Source organism: Acipenser ruthenus, chromosome 32 (genome assembly GCF_902713425.1).
Source record: "Acipenser ruthenus chromosome 32, fAciRut3.2 maternal haplotype, whole genome shotgun sequence".
Lineage (NCBI taxonomy): Eukaryota > Metazoa > Chordata > Actinopteri > Acipenseriformes > Acipenseridae > Acipenser > Acipenser ruthenus.
The window spans coordinates 7,313,951-7,334,383 of record NC_081220.1 but is presented as its reverse complement, the minus strand read 5'-3'; the positions used below and the strand labels follow the sequence as shown (position 1 = coordinate 7,334,383).

General features: G+C 42.4%; 1 protein-coding gene across 1 annotated transcript; it reads left to right on the top strand.

Annotated features, from left to right (window-relative positions):
• Positions 1 to 9,550: 9,550 nt before the first annotated feature.
• Positions 9,551 to 13,134, top strand: LOC131703010 (reticulon-4 receptor-like 2; the record flags this gene model as incomplete). Its single annotated transcript, XM_059005889.1, has 3 exons — positions 9,551 to 9,769; positions 10,249 to 10,506; positions 12,207 to 13,134. Coding segments are annotated over 3 exons (1,308 nt in total), but the record flags the coding sequence as incomplete, so codon positions are not given.
• Between the last annotated feature and the right edge of the window lie 7,299 nt (positions 13,135 to 20,433).

Sequence of the window (20,433 nt, the reverse complement as noted above, 5' to 3'; positions counted from 1 at the left end):
GCGGAACAAACTGGACTGTCACCGACAAGGACTGTCTGATTAAAGGCTCAGCTATGGAGGCATGTAGTAAACATATGCTTAGGTAGGCTAAGCATATATTAAAGTAGACAATTTATTTGAGGCCACTTGATTTAAGAAACAGTGCAAAGCATCTCTTTAGCATATCAGATTTGCCATGACAGGGGCAGTCCCGGGGAATAGAATGACCAAGTGGCAAATGGAAAGCACAACGCTTAACCTGAAATACAACGCGCAGTATTGATTTAGAACAGAATCAACACAAATCGGATGGCGTGTTGGAAATTTGAATTGTAATCAATTTATTTAAGATTTGAAGTTCACATTTCAATTATTGAGCTTAATTACATTCATTATTTTATGTATAATTAATTCAATTAGTGTGTTGAGCATATTCAATTTGGCATATTATCTTCGAATGTTGAGTTTTGTCTATTTGACAGCTGTTACTTCAATTCAAATGTTGAACTTTGTCGTTGATGTTTGACGCTCCGGCTTTTGCAGTTCACATTTTTGTTACATTCCACCTCTCATAGGTTTGAACACAAACGGGTTTATTTGTGAAATTGTCAGATTGTTTCTTGTGTATCCAGCGCTCATCTGAACTAACTGCTTCAGTAGTCTGTTCCCGTGAATAGACAGCACATGCCTGAGGGGGTGTGTTCTGTACAGCTGTGCATTTGAGTAAAGTTTGTCGCGGAGTTTTAAACGTTCCCATGGCAACTGAGTCAACAAAACCAACATCATCACGCTTTGAGACGCAAGCTAAGGGCTAAGAAGTAAATGGTAAAAAGTGAAAGCAGTGTAAGTCAGTGGAATTTTTTGATTGTTTGATTTTATCAAATGTTCACGATAATCATGTATGTTCTGTAAATGCGGAATGCAATTAGTTGATATGTAAAAGCATGCATAAATGAATGGTGTCTATTCCTAACGCATCGGTAAAGTTCAGTATAGTGCCGCTTTTGTAGCAGCAAGCAGGCTTGTTCCGTCGTCTTGATATCACTATGTAACACAATTTTTGTTCCTGGGTAGTAGGTGTTATTTCCTAATTGCTTATGCCTCAAAAGTATAGAAAATGGCTACTATTCCCCACAAACTTTGCTTTTGTTACCAGGACAGTGATATTTTGAAATTTACCTTTTTCCAATGAGAAAACGGACGAATTTGTGTCTTTTGGTTCACATAAAGTCAGAATAAAACAACATATGAATCCAAATTAACATGTATTTATACTAAAGTAATACAAAAATGACTACAAAAGATTTAGAAGTGAGTAGTTTTTCGAGATTTAAGATTATACTGTAAATCACTTTCACGAATCAGCCCCCAAATGTAGTCTCCCATCATGTTCTCGTTATACTGTCCTTGGTAGCGGCGTTCAAAGTCCATTATATCCTGGTGGAAGCGCTCACCTTGCTCCTCCGAGTACGCTCCCATGTTCTCCTTGAATTTATCAAGATGAGCATCAAGGATATGGACTTTGAGGGACATCCTTCAGCCCATTGTGCCGTAGTTCTTCACCAGAGTCTCAACCAGCTCCACATAGTTTTCGGCCTTGTGATTGCCCAGGAAGCCCCGAACCACTGCGACAAAGCTGTTCCAAGCCGATTTCTCCTTACTAATAAGCTTCTTGGGGAATTCAATGCACTCCAGGATCTTCTTTATCTGTGGTACGACGAAGACACCGGTTTTGAACTTTGCCTCAGACAGCTTAGGGAAGAAGTCTTGAAGGTACCTGAAAGACCCTTCTCTTTACTTCTAAAGACGGCTGCTCTCTCTCTCCGGAGGAGTGGGTACGGGGAGCTCATGGCAGTGTGGCACCGGGGCGATGGATGAAGGAAGGTCCGGATACGTGATAGCAGGTGCATTCTTGCCAGTCCGACATTTGGAAGGGTCCATCATGCAGAAGTAGCAGTTGCTTGAGTGGTCAGTGGGTTCCCGCCAAATTCTTGGGATAGCGAACTTCATGGCTCTCTTTTCCCCTCTGTACCATCCTACAAAAATACATTTATTTCACCCATGACTAATGTGTAAGAGATTCTCGCAACATTTTTCATATATGATATATTTATTCAATAACATTGAAAATTGTAAAACATTTTAAAATTAAAAACTTTTACAATTTTAAAAATTTTAACAAATTTTATAACATAAAATTCCGAGCAATAATTGTCCATCTTACCTTCCAGAGTTTTTTTTTGCAGTGCTCGCAGGTGAAATGAGGTGCCCAGGGTTTGTCTTGATCCCCGACAGGCATGCCAAAATATGCGTTGTAGGCCTCACACATCTTAGCAGATGCTTCCACGGAGTACTTTTTCACTCTTGTCTTGATAAATTTGCCGCAGACATAGCAAAATGCGTCTGCCGGATGCTTGCAGCCTCTTGATGCCATCTCAGAAAAATGCAGATATGTATCCACTTAGGCAGCTGGAACTAAACTGAACTGGTGGGCTTAAGGCCCCTGTATTTATACTACTATTTATATTACTGGAAAGTTCTAGAAAGTTCTAGAAGTTACTCCAAGTTTACTCAGCACTGAATCTATCTGGAATGTTCTGGAAAATAGCTAAATTTCAAAATATCACTGTCCTGGTCACAAAAGCAAAGTTTGTGGGGAATAATAGCCATTTTCTATACTTTTGAGGCATAAGCAATTAGAAAATAACACTTACTACCCAGGAACCAAAAAAAAAAAAAAAAAAAAAAAAAATTGTTACACGGTGATATCTGCCTCCGGTGGCTTCTTTGAGGATTGCGAACAAATTGTGACTGAAAAAAAGATCAAGAATGTACCAATCTAGCGCGAAGAAGCGTAAAAAGAAAAAAACTGAGGAAGAAAAACAACATGAGAAAGGTATTGTATTATTTGATTTAGCTCCGTTTTTATTGCTGTAGCTTGCTTGCATGCTGGCTGTGCCCAGGCGCGTAGTCACAGTGTACACATTGAGGCAGCCGAGGCCCTCGGTAAAAATCGACTCAATTCTTAATTGTGAAGACCAAAATAATAATAAAAAATGTACCCACTTTCTTTTTTAAGAGTGTAAAATTGATATATATATATATATATATATATATATATATATATATATATATATATATATAATGTTATTTTTTATTTCTTCACATTACTATAATCTCGGGCTGTGTATTTGCATCTATAGCGACCCGGCCTGTGCGCCAGGCAGCACCGGGACCTCTGGACCGGTTTCCCCCGCCTGAAGTACTGTACTACTTCCTATCATCGATTTATACAGACAAAAGAATATTAAAGTTGAGTGAGAAACTGTGTGCTAAACTCTTTCAAAGCAGGAGTCACAGTGTCAGCACCCGTCCCAGCAGTATCAGCACCAGTCTTACCGGTCAGCAGCAGTTACCAGTCCCAGCAGTGTAAGGCAACTTAAGTAGCAGTGAACCAAATGCAAGTCAATAAAGGTATGAACCCATCTAATTATTAATAGTGATGTTATATTCTTGTCCTTTTAAAATCACATATTTCTGACAGTGTCAATATCGTCATTGTAGGTTGCTGTGGTTTTGCTGGGAGACAATTAGTTTTGATCTTTGAAATAATATGGGTCATCAAATTTTAACATTAACATCATCATCCAAGAGACTTAATATTGCTTTGCAGTTTACACGAACAGTCTCCAGGCTTTGTAAGATGATAACTTTTACCTTTGTAACATGAACAGGATCTGCAAGAGGTTTGTTCAACTGTTTTTTTTTTGGGGGGGGGGGTTCAAACCAAATCCTGCTTAGGGCCCCCAAAAGGCGAGAAACAGTCCTGTCTATTACCAGTACAAAACACACACACACACACACACACACACACACAGGCAGCAGTTGTACAGTGTTATACAAGGAAAATAACAAGATATACTCATGACACATTAAGTGTTGAGATGACGATATCACATTATTTTTACATTAGTAGACTATTATTTATTTTACAGTTGTCACACACAACCTACATAAAATAATAATAATAATAATACACATTTCAAGAATCACAAATGTATACAAATTCTGCCACCCTTTTATACAGTTGGGTTTTTACTGGAACAATCTAGGAGGTAAAGTAGTTGCTTGCTAGCTGTCTGTCTGTCCATCCATCTAGTGCAGGAGTTGTTAACCCATGGTCCTAAAGAGAGCCTCAATCCTGCAGCGGCTCCCCTATAACTTTCCTGCCGTATCGGAGCGCCTGTCAGTCTGCGAGTGAACGGCGGTGTGAGCCGTGTCTTAGAGCGCATAACCTTCAAAGTAAAAAAAAAAATAAGATCCGTATTAATTTGGAATAGCATTAAAAATTGACGCAGACGTCTTCTTTTCATCCTTTCTTCATTCATCCCTTCCTCTTTTCTTTTGATATTTAGCGGAGAAATTGAACTTTTTATAGACCTCCTCGGAGTCTCCTCCCCCCTCCCTCGCTTCTGAGCTCCGTCAGCGGGCACAGTGCCGGGTTTTGTCCCCCGCCTTCAGCGCACAATGCCCCGGCTTGGCCCATGTGGGTTTCCCGTCGCAGCCCCCAAGTGCTTCGTAGGCAGTTGCCCTCTATAATAGGCGCAGTCGAGCCGAAAGAGAGCACCAGACTCCAGCGGAGAGATAGCAGCAGCAGCGCCGCACACGAATACACCCGGCACAGAGTAGAAATGGGGACTCGGTCGAATTTACGAAGCGGTTCCCGTACTCGAAATGTCAAAGGTAAGTAAAAATAAATACTGAATCTTATAGCAGTATGGATTTACATTGACAATGACGTGTTTGATTTATTTATTTATTGTCATTTATTTTAAGTCTTTGTTAAGTTTAACACGCAGTGAGAAGCAACTAATAACATAAATGAGCAGATAGACTTCGTTTGTTTATTTTTTTTCATCTCTTTTCAAATATTCATTTATGTACTTTGAAATGTTATATATTTGATCATTCACATATATATATTCAACACAATCTATATTATATTATTAAATATACGGGGTTAGTCTATGTATGTATTTCTTTGTATCGCTTGTTTTGAGTTTGCGAACATGGTCCTTTTAGTATTCCTTATTTTTAGTCGTTTTCCGTTTGATAGAAATTTCAGACATGCTCAATCCATATCAGGGTCAGCTGCTGCTGTGTATTATAAAGAGATTTCAGACATGCTCAATCCATATCAGGGTCTGCTGCTGTGTATTATAAAGAGATTTCAGACATGCTCAATCAATATCAGGGTCTGCTGCTGTGTATTATAAAGAGATTTCAGACATGCTCAATCAATATCAGGGTCTGCTGCTGCGTATTATAAAGAGATTTCAGACATGCTCAATCCATATCAGTATCTGCTGCTGTGTATTATAAAGAGATTTCAGACATGCTCAATCAATATCAGGGTCTGCTGCTGTGTATTATAAAGAGATTTCAGACATGCTCAATCAATATCAGGGTCTGCTGCTGTGTATTATAAAGAGATTTCAGACATGCTCAATCAATATCAGTATCTGCTGCTGCGTATTATAAAGAGATTTCAGACATGCTCAATCCATATCAGTATCTGCTGCTGTGTATTATAAAGAGATTTCAGACATGCTCAATCAATATCAGTATCTGCTGCTGTGTATTATAAAGAGATTTCAGACATGCTCAATCAATATCAGTATCTGCTGCTGCGTATTATAAAGAGATTTCAGACATGCTCAATCCATATCAGTATCTGCTGCTGTGTATTATAAAGAGATTTCAGACATGCTCAATCAATATCAGGGTCTGCTGCTGTGTATTATAAAGAGATTTCAGACATGCTCAATCCATATCAGTATCTGCTGCTGTGTATTATAAAGAGATTTCAGACATGCTCAATCAATATCAGTATCTGCTGCTGCGTATTATAAAGAGATTTCAGACATGCTCAATCCATATCAGTATCTGCTGCTGTGTATTATAAAGAGATTTCAGACATGCTCAATCAATATCAGTATCTGCTGCTGCGTATTATAAAGAGATTTCAGATGTCAATCAATATCCGGGTCTGCTGCTGTGTATTATAAAGAGATTTCAGACATGCTTAATCAATATCAGTATCTGCTGCTGTGTATTATAAAGATATTTCAGATGTCTCAATCAATATCTGGAGCAGCAGTGTGGAGTAGTGGTCAGGGGGGCTCTGTACTCTTGACCGGAGGCTCTTGTGTGGGTTCAGTCCCAGGTGGGGACACACACACTGCTGCTGTACCCTTGAACAAGCAGGTACTTTACGTAGATTGCTCCATTAAAAAACCCAACTGTATAAATGGGTAATTGTATGTAAATAATAATATCACAATTGTAAGTCACCCTGGATACGGGTGTCTGCTAAGAAATAAAATATCAGAGTCTGCTAAACAGTAGAATGTATGCTGTGCCATAGGAGTCTCATTGAAACTGCTGTGTCATAGGATTCTCATTGAAACTGCTGTGCCATAGGAGTCTCATTGAAACTGCTGTGCCATAGGGAGTCTTATTGAAACTGCTGTGCCATAGGAGTCTCATTGAAACTGCTGTGAAATAGGGAGTCTCATTAAAACTGTTGTGCAATAGGGAGTCTTATTGAAACTGGCATAGTCTTTTTTAACTGAAGTTTATGCCATAGGGCTTCATCAGCAGGTTACAAGCTGACAAGCTAATTATTAAGTTGTATACCCTGTGTGTGTGTGTGTGGTCATGTCTCAGTGAGTGTGTGTGTGTTTCCCTGTGTGTATGTGTGTTCATGTCTCTCTGTGTGTCAGTGTGCGTATATCTCTGTGCATGTGTCACTGTGTGCGTGTTTCAGAATGTGCACCTGTGTCTCTGCGTGTCTATGATGTAAACCAATCATTCTGGTTTTCAAACAGCTTGCAGGGCAATAGTGAATCACTCAAATTGTGAATGAATGTGTAAATAAATAAATTAAACAAACTAATGAGAGAGTGGGAGGGAGAGGGAGGGAGGAAAAGGAAGTGAGAGAAAGAACAGCAAGAGGGAAAGCGAGAACGAGTGACTCGTTTGGAAGTGTAAAGGGATGAACTAATGAATGAATCAACAAATTACTCCCTGGAATTCTGGAGACTGAAAGATAGATAGAAGTTTATAACCGTTTGTCTGAGGGATGCTGTGACAGGAAATGTGGAGTAGTGGTTAGGGCTCTGGACTCTTGACCGGAGGGTTGTGGGTTCAATCCCCAGTGGGGGACACTGCTGTTGTACCCTTGGGCAGATACTTTACCTAGATTGCTCCAGTAAAAACCCAACTGTATAAATGGGTAATTGTATGTAAAAATAATGTGATATCTGTATAATGTGAAATATCGTATAATGTGATATCTTGTAAGAATTGTAAGTCGCCCTGGATAAGGGCGTCTGCTAAGAAATAAATAATAATAATAAAATGACCGAGGTTGAGACTCAGAGACAGTTTAAATGTTCAAAAATAAAGTTTTTAATAAACAAAAATACAAAATAAACCGGCACAAGGGCCAAACAAAAAGGTTTTAAACATAAAATAAACACAAAACAAAAAAAGCAAAACTTACAAAAATAAAGGTTTCCAGGCTGGGCTTTGCCTTCACTGGATTAAAAAACAAACAAACAGAAACCCAGCACACACAAAACACTCTTGTTTCTTCTCCTTCTAGAACACTCCCCCTAGCCAGGGCCTCTCCCCTAGCTTTTATCCCCTGTGGCTGGAGCCCAATTAATAAATAATTGCTGATTATTCAATTAGGGCTCCAGCCACATTCTCACATGTTTTCCTGGCACGGAGGAATTTAACCCCCTCCCTGCCAGTCCCAACCACGTTCTTAAAGACGGGGCAGTCCCCCGTCACAAATGCCTTTTCAAGCAGTCACCCCCTCAAATGTTAACATCAAAGCATATCAAAGTTTAATTTCTTTTTTTTTTTGGAATCGTCAATTATTTTTACCCCGTGATTTCTCCCCAATTTGGAATGCCCAATTGTTTTTAAGACAGCCCCTGTCTCACTGCTTCTACAACCCCCCCCCCCACCCCCGCAGTGACTCTTTCTCGGCTGGGAGAGGCTGGAGACAGACAAGCGCACTCAAGCTTTAGTCCTCTGAAACAACACCGTACTTCAAACTGTCAAGTCAAGCTGTCCACTTTCTTCTTTCTTTGTTTTTTTGTTTCTTTCTTTCACACTGCAAGCCCAGTGTAACACAGCCGGCTCACAGGCAGGCAGGCAGGCAGGCAGGCGGGCGTCTGGCCACCCACAGGAGTCACTGGTGTGCGGTGAGACCGTGATTACCCAGCTGACTTGAGCCCCCCTGCCTGGGTGGCACTCTGCTAATTGTGCACTGTCCCTGGGAGCCCCTTGGAAATCCTCTAAGAATCCCCTAGGTACCTCCTAGGAGCTCCTGGCCACAGCTGGCGGTGGCATAGGCCCGGATTCGAAACAGTGCATTCTGCACTCCAGGGTGTGCCTTTACAGGATGCACCACTCGGGAGTCCCCTATTATTGTTAAAGATAATAAAATATTATAATCAGATTTGTAGGTCAACAGATCCACCATAAATAAAGCGGCTTCTTGTTCCTGATGAAGTCATTTCCACCGTGCTGCTGATGTGCTGCTGTGTGAGAGTGCTAATCTGGAGTGAAATGTGTTCAGGCTTTCACACACACACATTGAGCGAGACACACACATTGAGAGACACACATACGCACACTGGAGCACACACACACACATTGAGAGAGACACACACTGAGACACACACACATTGAGAGACATACACTCACTGGAACACACACACATTGCAAGAGAAACACACTGAGACACACACACACACTGAGAGAGAAACACACTGAGACACACACACACATTGATAGAGACACACACTGAGACACACACATTGAGAGAGAGACACACACACACACATTGAGAGAGACACACACTGAGACACACACACACAGAGAAACACACCGAGACACACACTCACACACACACATTGGGAGAGACACACACACACATTGAGATAGACACACACTGAGACACACACACACATTGAGAGACACACACACACATTGAGAGAGACACACACTGAGACACACACACACACACACACATATACACACACATTGAGATAGAAACACACCGAGACACAGACACACATTGAGAGACATACACACACACACACACACACACACTCATTGACAGTGTTCTTCTCTATTCATTGTCTTCCCTGAATTATAGAAGGCGTTCCTGTTTTTCCGAGTATTCGGGTTCCTCTATAAATGTCACCAAAGTTTCCGAGCCTCTCTCTGAGTGACTGTTCGCCCAGTCAGTTCTGTTATGTGCTGAGAATATTATATCATTGGGTCAATCGGGGTCAGGGGTCACTCTTAGAGAGATCTATGACAGACAACTGAATAAATGTTCATTGAGACATGACTTCAAATCTGTCTGTATATTGGTTTATCTGCCTTTCTGTCTTGTCTGTCATTCTGTTTATCTATCAGTCTATCTCTCTCCCCTCCCTTCTGCTCTCTCACACTCTCTCCTCTCTCTCCCCACGCAGGCTCGGTGTCTGTCTGGCTGTTGCTCTGGCTGGCAGTCTGCTCCCCTAGCCCTGCCTATTCCTGCCCCAGGCTGTGTGTCTGTTACCCCTCCCCGATGATGGTCAGCTGCCAGTCTCAGAACTTCTCGGCGGTGCCGGCCGGCATTCCCTATGACAGCCAGAGAGTATTCCTCCAAAACAACCGCATCACAGAGCTGCAGGCAGAGTCCTTCGGCTTCCAGACACAGGTACCGTCTTGCCCTGTTCACACTTCACATTTATGGGTAACCCCCTTTTCTCCCCCAATTTATAAATTGTTTTTAAGACTATGTCTGCCTCACCACTGCTGCTGCTGCTGCGATCTCCCCCGCAGTGACTCCTTCTCGGCTGGGAGAGGCTGGAGATAGACAAACACACTCAAGCTTTTGTCCTCCGAAACAACAACGTGCAAGCCCACACAATAATCTAAATGTAATTCAATTACATACTTATTTTGTTCATATATGCAGTCTTTTACAGAGTTTTTTAAACATACATATATAATTACAGGAAGGTAGGATGTTGGAGACAAATAGAAAATGTATGGGGGGGTCCATCTTTTAAGAGACACTATTTGACTGTCCCTTGAGTGCAGGTCTCTTAATACATGTTTGACTGTAACTTGAAATTGAGCTTGAAAATGATCTTCCTCTCTCTCCCCCACCTCTCTCTCTCTCCCTCTCATCAGGTCCTGTGGCTCTACTCCAACAACATCAGCTCCATCAAACCCGATTCCTTCAGCGACATGCGAGATCTGGAGGAGCTGGACCTGGGGGATAACCCCTCCCTGCGCACCCTCCATCCTGACTCCTTCCGGGGGCTGGACAAGCTGCAGAGCCTGCACATATACCGCTGCCAGCTGGGGACCCTGCCCGGAAACATCTTCAAAAAACTCTACAGCCTGCAGTTCCTTTACCTGCAGGACAACCTGCTGCAACACATCCAGGTGAGAGAGAGACAGAGAGAGAGAGAGAGAGAGAGAGATTACAAAGAAAAACACCAAACAATGCATGCAGGGCTGAATTAGGCCTTTATCCATTGATTATTAACATCCAAAAAAGAGCATTAAAATACTGGATTCATCTAAAAACTAGTGATCCAAACTCACTCCATCATAAAGCCCTGCAATACCAAGAGCTCAGCCCAGAAAAGAGTCCCCTCAGCCAGCTGGTCCTGAAGCTCACTGAGCTGAGCAACACTGACATCAGTCAGCTTCAGGACAGCACTGCAAAAACAATTCCAATTAGTGTAAACCAAATTATAAAACACCTGAAACACTCCTATCTGGACCATTGGGATACAAATACTAAAACACAAAACAAACTAGAGTGCTATCGGACCCTAAATAGAAATTACACCCTGGCAGAATACCTGGTAACTGTCAGAAACACAAAGCAGAGGCAGATCCTGACCAAATACCGGCTCAGTGACCACAACCTGGCCATTGAAAAAGGCCGACAGAGGCAAACCTGGCTGGCCAGGGAGAACAGGCACTGTGGTCACTGTGAGACAAGAGAGGTCGAGACAGAGATTCACTTCCTGACACACTGTGAAAAATATAAAAACATAAGGGACATTTTCTTCCCCAAATTCTGTGATTTAGTCCCAGAATTCCCAAAAATGTGTGATACCCAGAAGCTGTCAATCCTGCTGGGGGAAGACAAACACACAGCCAGACTGGCTGGTCAATACGTGGAGACCTGTCATAGCCTGAGGGACAGACCGTGAACACGTCACACTAGAGAGGGAAAAGAGAGAGGGAGGGAGGGAGGGATTCTGTTTAATATAGAAAGAGGGAGGGAGGGAGGGAGGGGGTATTGTATAATTGAGGGAGGGGGGATTCTGTTTAATATAGAGGGGGGAAGGGGGTACTGTTTGATATAGAGGGGAAGGGAGGGATTCTGTTTACTGTATTAATATAGAAGGAGGAGGGATACTGTTAGTATTAAGAAAAATTCTTTGTCTGTATATTTGAGTTGGTTATGCCATGTATGTGCTTTGGCAACACAATTATTTTTATTGTCATGCAAATAAAGCCAATTTGAATTGAATTGAATTGAATTGAGAGAGAGAGAGAGAGAGAGAGAGAGAGAGAGAGAGAGAGAGAGAGAGAGAGAGAGAGAGAGAGAGACCTCCTATCTAATACAGTGCGCCTCCAACCCTGCTCCTGGAGCCCCCCCCCCATCCTATCTAATACAGTGCATCTCCAACCCTGCTCCTGGAGCCCCCCCCCATCCCCCCCCATCCTATCTAATACAGTGTGTCTCCAACCCTGCTCCCGGAGAGCCCCCTCTATCCTATCTAATACAGTGTGTCTCAATCCTGCTCCTGGAGAGCCCCCTCTATCCTATCTAATAGAGTGTGTCTCCAACCCTGCTCCTGGAGAGCCCCCTCTATCCTATCTAATACAGTGTGTCTCAATCCTGCTCCTGGAGAGCCCCCTCTATCCTATCTAATACAGTCTGTCTCAACCCTGCTCCTGGGGGGGAAGGGGTGACAGGAGGCAGATACATACAGGAGAGCTATAACACAAATAATTTTAATTATATAATTTAACATACAACTTTTTGGTAGTACTGAATTTTCATGTGCCAAATATCAATCTCTGTCCCTCCCCTTCCCCCTCCCTCTCTCTCCCCCTCTCAGGACAATCTCTTCTCAGACCTGGTGAATCTCACTCACCTCTTCCTCCACGGCAACCAAATCCGAGTCCTGTCTGAAAATGTCTTCAGAGGGCTGGTCAACCTGGACAGGCTCCTCCTCCACGAGAACCGAGTGCGACAGGTCAACCGCAAAGCCTTCAGGGACCTGGGTCACCTCACCACCCTCTTCCTCTTCAACAACGCCCTAACAGACCTCCCTGCTTCGGCCCTCTCCGATCTCTCATCCCTGCAGTTCCTCAGACTCAACGGAAACCCCTGGAGCTGCTCCTGCCAGGCCCGCCCTCTCTGGGAATGGTTCCGTCAGGTCCGGATCTCCAGCTCCGAGCTCCTCTGCGCCGGTCCCGAGGAGAGGAAAGGTCTAGATTTGAGGTTCTTGAGAGAAATCGATTTCGCTCCCTGCCCCATGATGCCTTACTATCCGAGAGCCCGCGTCACTTACACCTTCAGCACCAGAACGAGATGGTGGTTCCCCAAATCGGGCAAGGCAAGCGGGGGGAATTCGGACAAATCTAAAGGCTTGGATGGAAAGAAAGGACAACAGCAAGACAACAGTTACATCAGTCCAGATAAAAGTCAAACCAAAAGTTACGAAGCTGAGTCCACATTGACGAAAGTTAAAGAGCAAGACTACTGGGAGAAATATGAAAACGAAGACTCCACTATTCGTTGTTACAAGTTGGATTGTTTGAAAGAAGCAAACGGGAAGTCCAGAGGCGTTTGTCCAGAAGCGTCCCTCTTTCTCCTCTCTCTCTCCCTCACTCTCACCCTCTCCCTCTCTCTCACCCTTCACTTTCTTTTTCCTGAAACCATGTGAAGAGCATTTGTGAATTTCCCCTTAAAGTCTATATTGAAAAGATATTACGATTCAATTACTGCTCTGCAGTGTTGAGTTTCCTATAGACCAGCTCTGCTCTGAAACTGCTGTGTGATAATGAGTCTTATTAAAACTGCTGTGCGATAATGAGTCTTATTAAAACTGCTGTGCGATAATGAGTCTTATTGAAACTGCTGTGCAATAGGGAGTCTCATTGAAACTGCTGTGTGATAGGGAGTCTTATTGAAACTGCTGTGCAATAGGGAGTCTCATTGAAACTGCTGTGTGATAGGGAGTCTCATTGAAACTGCTGTGTGATAGGGAGTCTTATTGAAACTGCTGTGCGATAGGGAGTCTCATTGAAACTGCTGTGCAATAGGGAGTCTCATTAAAACAGCTGTGCAAAAGGGAGTCTTATTAAAACTGCTCTGTAATAGGGAGCCTTACTGAAACTGCTGTGCGATAGGGAGTATCATTGAAACTGCTGTGCGATAGGGAGTCTTATTGAAACTGCTGTGCGATAGGGAGTCTTATTGAAACTGCTTTGCGATAGGGAGTCTTATTGAAACTGCTGTGCGATAATGAGTCTTATTAAAACTGCTGTGTGATAATGAGTCTCATTAAAACTGCTGTGTGATAGGGAGTCTTATTGAAACTGCTGTGCAATAGGGAGTCTTATTGAAACTGCTGTGCAATAGGGAGTCTTATTGAAACTGCTGTGCGATAGGGAGTCTTATTGAAACTGCTGTGCGATAGGGAGTCTTATTGAAACTGCTGTGCAATAGGGAGTCTCATTAAAACAGCTGTGCAAAAGGGAGTCTTATTAAAACTGCTCTGTAATAGGGAGTCTTACTGAAACTGCTGTGCGATAGGGAGTCTTATTGAAACTGCTGTGCGATAATGAGTCTTATTAAAACTGCTGTGTGATAACGAGTCTTATTGAAACTGCTGTGCAATAGGGAGTCTTATTGAAACTGCTGTGCAATAGGGAGTCTTATTGAAACTGCTGTGCAATAGGGAGTCTTATTTAAACTGCTGTGCGATAGGGAGTCTTATTGAAACTGCTGTGCGATAGGGAGTCTTATTGAAACTGCTGTGCGATAGGGAGTCTCATTGAAACTGCTGTGCAATAGGGAGTCTCATTGAAACTGCTGTGTGACAGGGGGTCTTATTGAAACTGCTGTGCAATAGGGAGTCTCATTGAAACTGCTGTGAAATAGGATGAGTCTCATTGAAACTGCTGTGTGACAGGGGGTCTTATTGAAACTGCTGTGCAATAGGGAGTCTTATTGAAACTGCTGTGAAATAGGGAGTCTCATTGAAACTGCTGTGTGATAGGGAGTCTTATTGAAACTGCTGTGTGATAGGGAGTCTTATTGAAAATGCTGTGTAATAGGGAGTCTCATTGAAACTGCTGTGCGATAGGGAGTCTCATTGAAAGTGTTTGAGAGAGACCCAGGGAAAGCACTGTTTTAAAAGGAACTAATCTAAAAAGTTATATAAAAAATGAAATGTTGTCTTTCCTATAGACTCGCTCTGTACAGCTCTGCAGTGTTGATCTGTCTTTCCTTTTAACCTGCTCTGTACAGCTCTGCAGTGTTGAGTTTCCTATAGACCTGCTCTGTGCAGCTCTGCAGTGTTGAGTTTCCTATAGACCTGCTCTGTGCAGCTCTGCAGTGTTGAGTTTCCTATAGACCTGCTCTGTGCAGCTCTGCAGTGTTGAGTTTCCTATAGACCTGCTCTGTGCAGCTCTGCAGTGTTGAGTTTCCTATAGACCTGCACTGTGCAGCTCTGCAGTGTTGAGTTTCCTATAGACCTGCTCTGTGCAGCTCTGCAGTGTTGAGTTTCCTATAGACCTGCTCTGTGCAGCTCTGCAGTGTCGAGTTTCCTATAGACCTGCTCTGTGCAGCTCTGCAGTGTTGAGTTTCCTATAGACCTGCACTGTGCTGCTCTGCAGTGTTGAGTTTCCTATAGACCTGCTCTGTGCAGCTCTGCAGTGTTGAGTTTCCTATAGAACTGCTCTGTGCAGCTCTGCAGTGTTGAGTTTCCTATAGACCTGCTCTGTGCAGCTCTGCCGTCTTGAGTTTCCTATAGACCTGCTCTGTGCAGCTCTGCAGTGTTGAGTTTCCTATAGACCTGCTCTGTGCAGCTCTGCAGTGTTGAGTTTCCTATAGACCTGCTCTGTGCAGCTCTGCAGTGTTGAGTTTCCTATAGACCTGCTCTGTGCAGCTCTGCAGTGTTGAGTTTCCTATAGACCTGCTCTGTGCAGCTCTGCCGTCTTGAGTTTCCTATAGACCTGCTCTGTGCAGCTCTGCAGTGTTGAGTTTCCTATAGAACTGCTCTGTGCAGCTCTGCAGTGTTGAGTTTCATATAGACCTGCTCTGTGCAGCTCTGCAGTGTTGAGTTTCCTATAGACCTGCTCTGTGCAGCTCTGCCGTCTTGAGTTTCCTATAGACCTGCTCTGTGCAGCTCTGCAGTGTTGAGTTTCCTATAGAACTGCTCTGTGCAGCTCTGCAGTGTTGAGTTTCCTACAGACCTGCTCTGTGCAGCTCTGTTCATAATGAATTACAAATTACACTTCTTTTAAAGTGTTTTGCCTTTTTTTCCCAGTTTTATGTCTCTCTCTCTCTCTCTCTCTCTCTCTCTCTCTCTCTCTCTCTCTTTGACTTTCTTAATTGCTATGAAAATCACTACAAAATATTCTGCAACTGTTTTAAGATGTTTACAGATTATATATATATACAAAATGTGTTTCAGATGTTACAATTTGAAACTGTTTTCTTTTTACTTTGAAATTGCATGTATTTTATTTAATTTCAGTGCAAAATGACTATTTTTTTTTTTGAAGGGACTGATCCATTTAGGTGCAGTCAAAGAGAGGGGTGGGGGAGTTTGGACTAGTAATAATACTGTAATAATAATAATAATAATAATAATAATAATAATAATAATAATAATAATAATGATAATAATAATATGCAAAATAGCCTTAGACCAATCACCCCCTATACTAACTATAATGGACTGTTCCGTGTTACTTTGTACTTTTTTTTTTTTTTTTAAGGTGTTGGATTGCCTGAATTTGTGTAATTTTAGGAATTTGTTTATAAAGTTGTGTATTGATTTTTTCATTTATGTATTTATTTGTTTATTTTGTTCATTAATTTTCATAAGTGTTAGATCTCAGGAATTTAAGATTTACAACATTTTTATGGATTTTAAAAACAGCACTGTACTGCACTGGGGATCTGAGAGCCAGCTAATTCAATACAGTCCAGTCTAATCTAACAGCACGGCACTGTACTGGGGATCTGAGAGCCAGCTAATTCAATACATTCCAGTCTAATCTAACAGCACTGTACTGTACTGGAGATATGAGAGCCAGCTAATTCAATACAGTCCAGTCTTATCTGACAGCACAGTACTGTACTGGGGATCTGAGAGCCAGCTAATTCAATACAGTCCAGTCTAATCTAACAGCACTGTACTGTACTGGGGATCTGAGAGCCAGCTAATTCAATACAGTCCAGTCTAATCTAACAGCACGGTACTGTACTGGTGATCTGAGAGCCAGCTAATTCAATACAGTCCAGTCTAATCTAACAGCACTGTACTGTACTGGGGATCTGAGAGCCAGCTAATTCAATACAGTCCAGTCTAATCTAACAGCACAGTACTGTACTGGAGATATGAGAGCCAGCTAATTCAATACAGTCCAGTCTAATCTAACAGCACTGTACTGTGGATCTGAGAGCCAGCTAATTCAGTACAGTCCAGTCTTATCTAACAGCACTGTACTGGATATCTGAGAGCCAGCTAATTCAATACAGTCCAGTCTAATCTAACAGCACTGTACTGTACTCATGATCTGAGAGCCAGCTTATTCAATACAGTCCAGTCTAATCTAACAGCACGGTACTGTACTGGGAATCTGAGAGCCAGCTAATTCAATACAGTCCAGTCTAATCTAACAGCACTGTACTGTACTGGGGATCTGAGAGCCAGCTAATTCAATACAGTCCAGTCGAATCTAACAGCACGGTACTGTACTGGGGATCTGAGAGCCAGCTAATTCAATACAGTCCAGTCTAATCTAACAGCACTGTACTGGGGATCTGAGAGCCAGCTAATTCAATACAGTCCAGTCTAATCTAACAGCACGGTACTGTACTGGGGAACTGAGAGCCAGCTAATTCAATACAGTCCAGTCTAATCTAACAGCACAGTACTGTACTGGGGATCTGGGAGACAGCTAATTCAATACAGTCCAGTCTAATCTAACAGCACTGTGCTGTACTGGGGATCTGAGAGCCAGCTAATTCAATACAGTCCAGTCTAATCTAATAGCACTGTACTGTACTGGTGATCTGAGAGCCAGCTAATTCAATACAGTCCAGTCTAATCTAACAGCACTGTACTGTACTGGGGATCTGAGAGCCAGCTAATTCAATACAGTCCAGTCTAATCTAATAGCACTGTACTGTACTGGAGATATGAGAGCCAGCTAATTCAATACATTCCAGTCTAATCTAACAGCCCTGTACTGTACTGGGGATCTGAGAGCCAGCTAATTCAATACAGTCCAGTCTAATCTAACAGCACTGTACTGGGGATCTGAGAGCCAGCTAATTCAGTACAGTCCAGTCTTATCTAACAGCACTGTACTGGAGATCTGAGAGCCAGTTTATTCAATACAGTCCAGTCTAATCTAACAGCACGGTACTGTACTGGGGAACTGAGAGCCAGCTAATTCAATACAGTCCAGTCTAATCTAACAGCACTGTACTGTACTGGGGATCTGAGAGCCAGCTAATTCAATACAGTCCAGTCTAATCTAACAGCACTGTACTGTACTGGGGATCTGAGAGCCAGCTAATTCAATACAGTACAGTCTAATCTAACAGCACAGTACTGTACTGGGGATCTGGGAGCCAGCTAATTCAATACAGTCCAGTCGAGTCTAACAGCACTGTGCTGTACTGGGGATCTGAGAGCCAGCTAATTCAATACAGTCCAGTCTAATCTAACAGCACTGTACTGTACAGGGGATCTGAGAGCCAGCTAATTCAATACAGTCCAGTCTAATCTAACAGCACGGTAGTGTACTGGGGAACTGAGAGCCAGCTAATTCAATACAGTCCAGTCTAATCTAACAGCACTGTACTGTACTGGGGATCTGAGAGCCAGCTAATTCAATACAGTCCAGTCTAATCTAACAGCACTGTACTGTACTGGGGATATGAGAGCCAGCTAATTCAATACAGTACAGTCGAATCTAACAGCACGGTACTGTACTGGGGATCTGAGAGCCAGCTAATTCAGTACAGTCCAGTCTTATCTAACAGCACTGTACTGGAGATCTGAGAGCCCGTTTATTCAATACAGTCCAGTCTAATCTAACAGCACTGTACTGTACTCATGATCTGAGAGCCAGCTAATTCAATACAGTCTAGTCTAATCTAACAGCACGGTACTGTACTGGGAATCTGAGAGCCAGCTAATTCAATACAGTCCAGTCTAATCTAACAGCACTGTACTGTACTGGGGATCTGAGAGCCAGCTAATTCAATCCAGTCCAGTCGAATCTAACAGCACGGTACTGTTCTGGGGATCTGAGAGCCAGCTAATTCAATACAGTCCAGTCTAATCTATCAGCACTGTACTGGGGATCTGAGAGCCAGCTAATTCAATACAGTCCAGTCTAATCTAACAGCACGGTACTGTACTGGGGATCTGAGAGCCAGCTAATTCAATACAGTCCAGTCTAATCTAACAGCACAGTACTGTACTGGGGATCTGGGAGACAGCTAATTCAATACAGTCCAGTCGAATCTAACAGCACTGTGCTGTACTGGGGATCTGAGAGCCAGCTAATTCAATACAGTCCAGTCTAATCTAACAGCACTATACTGTACAGGGGATCTGAGAGCCAGCTAATTCAATACAGTCCAGTCTAATCTAACAGCACGGTACTGTACTGGGGAACTGAGAGCCAGCTAATTCAATACAGTCCAGTCTAATCTAACAGCACTGTACTGTACTGGGGATCTGAGAGCCAGCTAATTCAATACAGTCCAGTCTAATCTAACAGCACTGTACTGTACTGGAGATATGAGAGCCAGCTAATTCAATACAGTCCAGTCTAATCTAACAGCACTGTACTGGGGATCTGAGAGCCAGCTAATTCAGTACAGTCCAGTCTTATCTAACAGCACTGTACTGGAGATCTGAGAGCCAGTTTATTCAATACAGTCCAGTCTAATCTAACAGCACTGTACTGTACTCATGATCTGAGAGCCAGCTAATTCAATACATTCCAGTCTAATCTAACAGCACTGTACTGTACTGGGGATCTGAGATCCAGCTAATTCAATACAGTCCAGTCTAATCTAACAGCACAGTACTGTACTGGTGACCTGAGAGCCAGCTAATTCAATACAGTCCAGTCTAATCTAACAGCACGGTACTGGAGATATGAGAGCCAGCTAATGCAATACAGTCCAGTCGAATCTAACAGCACGGTACTGTACTGGAGATATGAGAGCCAGCTAATTCAATACAGTCCAGTCTAATCTAACAGCATGGTACTGTACTGGTGATCTGAGTGCCAGCTAATTCAATACAGTCCAGTCTAATCTAACAGCACGGTACTGTACTGGTGACCTGAGAGCCAGCTAATTCAATACAGTCCAGTCTAATCTAACAGCACGGTACTGTACTGGGTATCTGAGTGCCAGCTAATTCAATACAGTCCAGTCTAATCTAACAGCACTGTACTGTACTGGGGATCTGAGAGCCATCTAATTCAATACAGTCCAGTCTAATCTAACAGCACGGTACTGTACTGGGGATCTGAGAGCCAGCTAATTCAATACAGTCCAGTCTAATCTAACAGCACGGTACTGTACTGTACTGGACATTTTGGTAGGGGCTGTGTTCACATGCGACAATTGACAAGCTCTTACCAAGATGGCAGCCCAACAACAAACAGAAAAAAAACGAGAAAATATTTTAACTTTTGTCATTCTTTTAACAAAAAAATAAAAACATTCCGTGTCGTATTGTGTTGTATTTTTGTAAAAAAAAACCAAACATGTTGAATAAATGCTTTATTTAAAAAAAAAAAAAAAAAACCTAAAAAAACATCTTTTGTGTTTCCTCTTTTCAAGCAAAATCCAATGGGACTTTATTTGATTTCATGCCAAACACACATACATCAAATATATTTCTGTCAATAAAAACATAATCCTTAAAGGTGATTAAATTAGTTTTATCTTTTCTTAATGAATGTCTTTTAAATTTGTAAAATTATAACCCATTAAAATAGAACAAATCGACAGAAATTAATGCATTTGTCGCTCGTTACCCTTTTTCATTTTTTTATTATTATAAAGTC